The 1,642-nt window shown below is 50.9% G+C and overlaps 1 protein-coding gene across 1 annotated transcript in view; it reads right to left on the reverse strand.

Annotated features, from left to right (window-relative positions):
- LOC104276936 (F-box only protein 2-like) overlaps positions 1-1,642 on the reverse strand; it is a 2,695-nt gene that overhangs the window by 905 nt on the left and 148 nt on the right. Inside the window, 3 exon segments of the mRNA XM_009873415.1 lie at positions 125-220; positions 315-441; positions 1,539-1,642. The exon segment at positions 1,539-1,642 is cut by the window's right edge and continues 17 nt beyond it. Coding sequence (XP_009871717.1) covers positions 125-220; positions 315-441; positions 1,539-1,642 — 327 coding nt within the window.

The raw sequence follows: 1,642 nt of genomic DNA on the forward strand, positions 1-1,642 counted from the left end.
TGGGGGCCAAGCCAAGAGCCAGCCCTTTCCCGCAGCTTGGGGGTCCCAGCGTGGGACGTCCCTCCCTGCCCTTCCTTCTCTTTTCTGCCTCCCTCCTGGCTGCCGAGGCATCTTGGCAACTCACCAGTCTTTTATCACAACTTTAGGCTGGGTGGTATCCATCAGCTCTTCCCAGTAGCCCTCAGCCCTGAGGTCAATGACCTGAGCCTTTCGACACCACCTGAAACACAAGAGGTGAATCGATGTCGCAGCATCTCCTGGGACTGGAGGAACCAAAGATCTCCCCTTCCCTGAATAAGAGAAGAAAGCCTTACTCATACGATGTAACGAAGTATTTATGGACTTCTTCGCTAGGGAATTCTTTTCCAAAGTCCCCGGGGAGCTCTTCAACTTTCCAGCCATCGCCTCCATTCTCTACCTCTCCCCAGTGCTGCAAGTCTTCTGGAAGTGGCAGAAAAGAGACGCGGGTGACGCTTGGTTTCTGTGGGGAACTCGACTCCCTCCCCCTGGAACCTGTCTCTGGCTTGGTGAACAGTCTGCTGAGAGATGCAGCACTAATCTTGGACATAAACTATGGGGATGTTTGTTAAACGGAGCTCAGACAGAAACCTCTAGTCTGGCAGAACTTAATGTCAGCAAACCTTAGGATTTCCCACCCAAATGGCTACACGCATGTGGGTTTATTTAAGGACTCCGGTGAAATTATTTAGGTATCCTGGACTGGGTGTCTGCACTTTCAGTGTCGTGACACAGGAATAGCCTGGAGGGGGACGCTGATTGCTTTATTTCTAAATTTTCTAAACTGCTAAGTGGTACGTCTAGCAGCAGTACAGCCTTAAATATTTTCTGGTCCTGGCCAGAGGGAACCTGGCTGCTGGAAAAGCTTGCAAGAAAATAATCCCTAAACAAAAGAGAGAGGCTGTGTCGATCGTGCTTTGGTCTATGATGTGTGGAATGTTATTTGTTGCTGCTTGGGTTGCCAGGCTTGGTTACTGCTGCTTCTCGCTGAGCATCTTGTAGATCTGGCAAGAGAAGTTCATCGTTTATCAGATTAACGGCAACCAGGGCACATGCGCAGCTCCAGCGCAGGCTGCAGCAAGGAGGGTACAAGCAAGATCTGCCTGAGCTGCTTGCAGGAAGGAAGCCTGAAGTGCCTGGTGAGCCAAGGGCAGATTAGCTCCTGCAGGGGGAAAGATAAAAGTCTTTCCCGTCATGGTTTGGCGAGAAGCAACGCAGAAACGCAGATGCCGCTGCCATTACTGCATTTGCAGGGGTTCTGTGAAGTACATTTTTGCGTCTCAAACATGATTCAGGCCCTGCAGGGGTGTATATCAATTAGAGCCCTTTGCAAAGGCTGATTGTCAAAGGTCCTAATGCCCGTCAGATGATGTGACTGCACGCACTACGTGATTTGGCTCTGGGGCAAAAAGAAAGTGCCGCAGCCTGGCAGCAACTGACTTTCAAAGACTGGAGCTGCCTGATTCCTGGTGACTGGTCATCTCTACGAAATCTCAGGGCTCGTTACGCTTGTGTCTCACCTTCCCCGCATGGGTTCTTGATGAGATTCTTCCTTTTCTTGCTCAGGAAGTAGAAGTTTTGCCAGTTCTCCGCATTCTCCTCGCACTCTGCCCCAGCCAGGCCT

The sequence above is a fragment of the Apaloderma vittatum genome, unplaced genomic scaffold (genome assembly GCF_000703405.1).
Source record: "Apaloderma vittatum isolate BGI_N311 unplaced genomic scaffold, ASM70340v1 scaffold12557, whole genome shotgun sequence".
In the NCBI taxonomy this organism is placed as follows: domain Eukaryota; kingdom Metazoa; phylum Chordata; class Aves; order Trogoniformes; family Trogonidae; genus Apaloderma; species Apaloderma vittatum.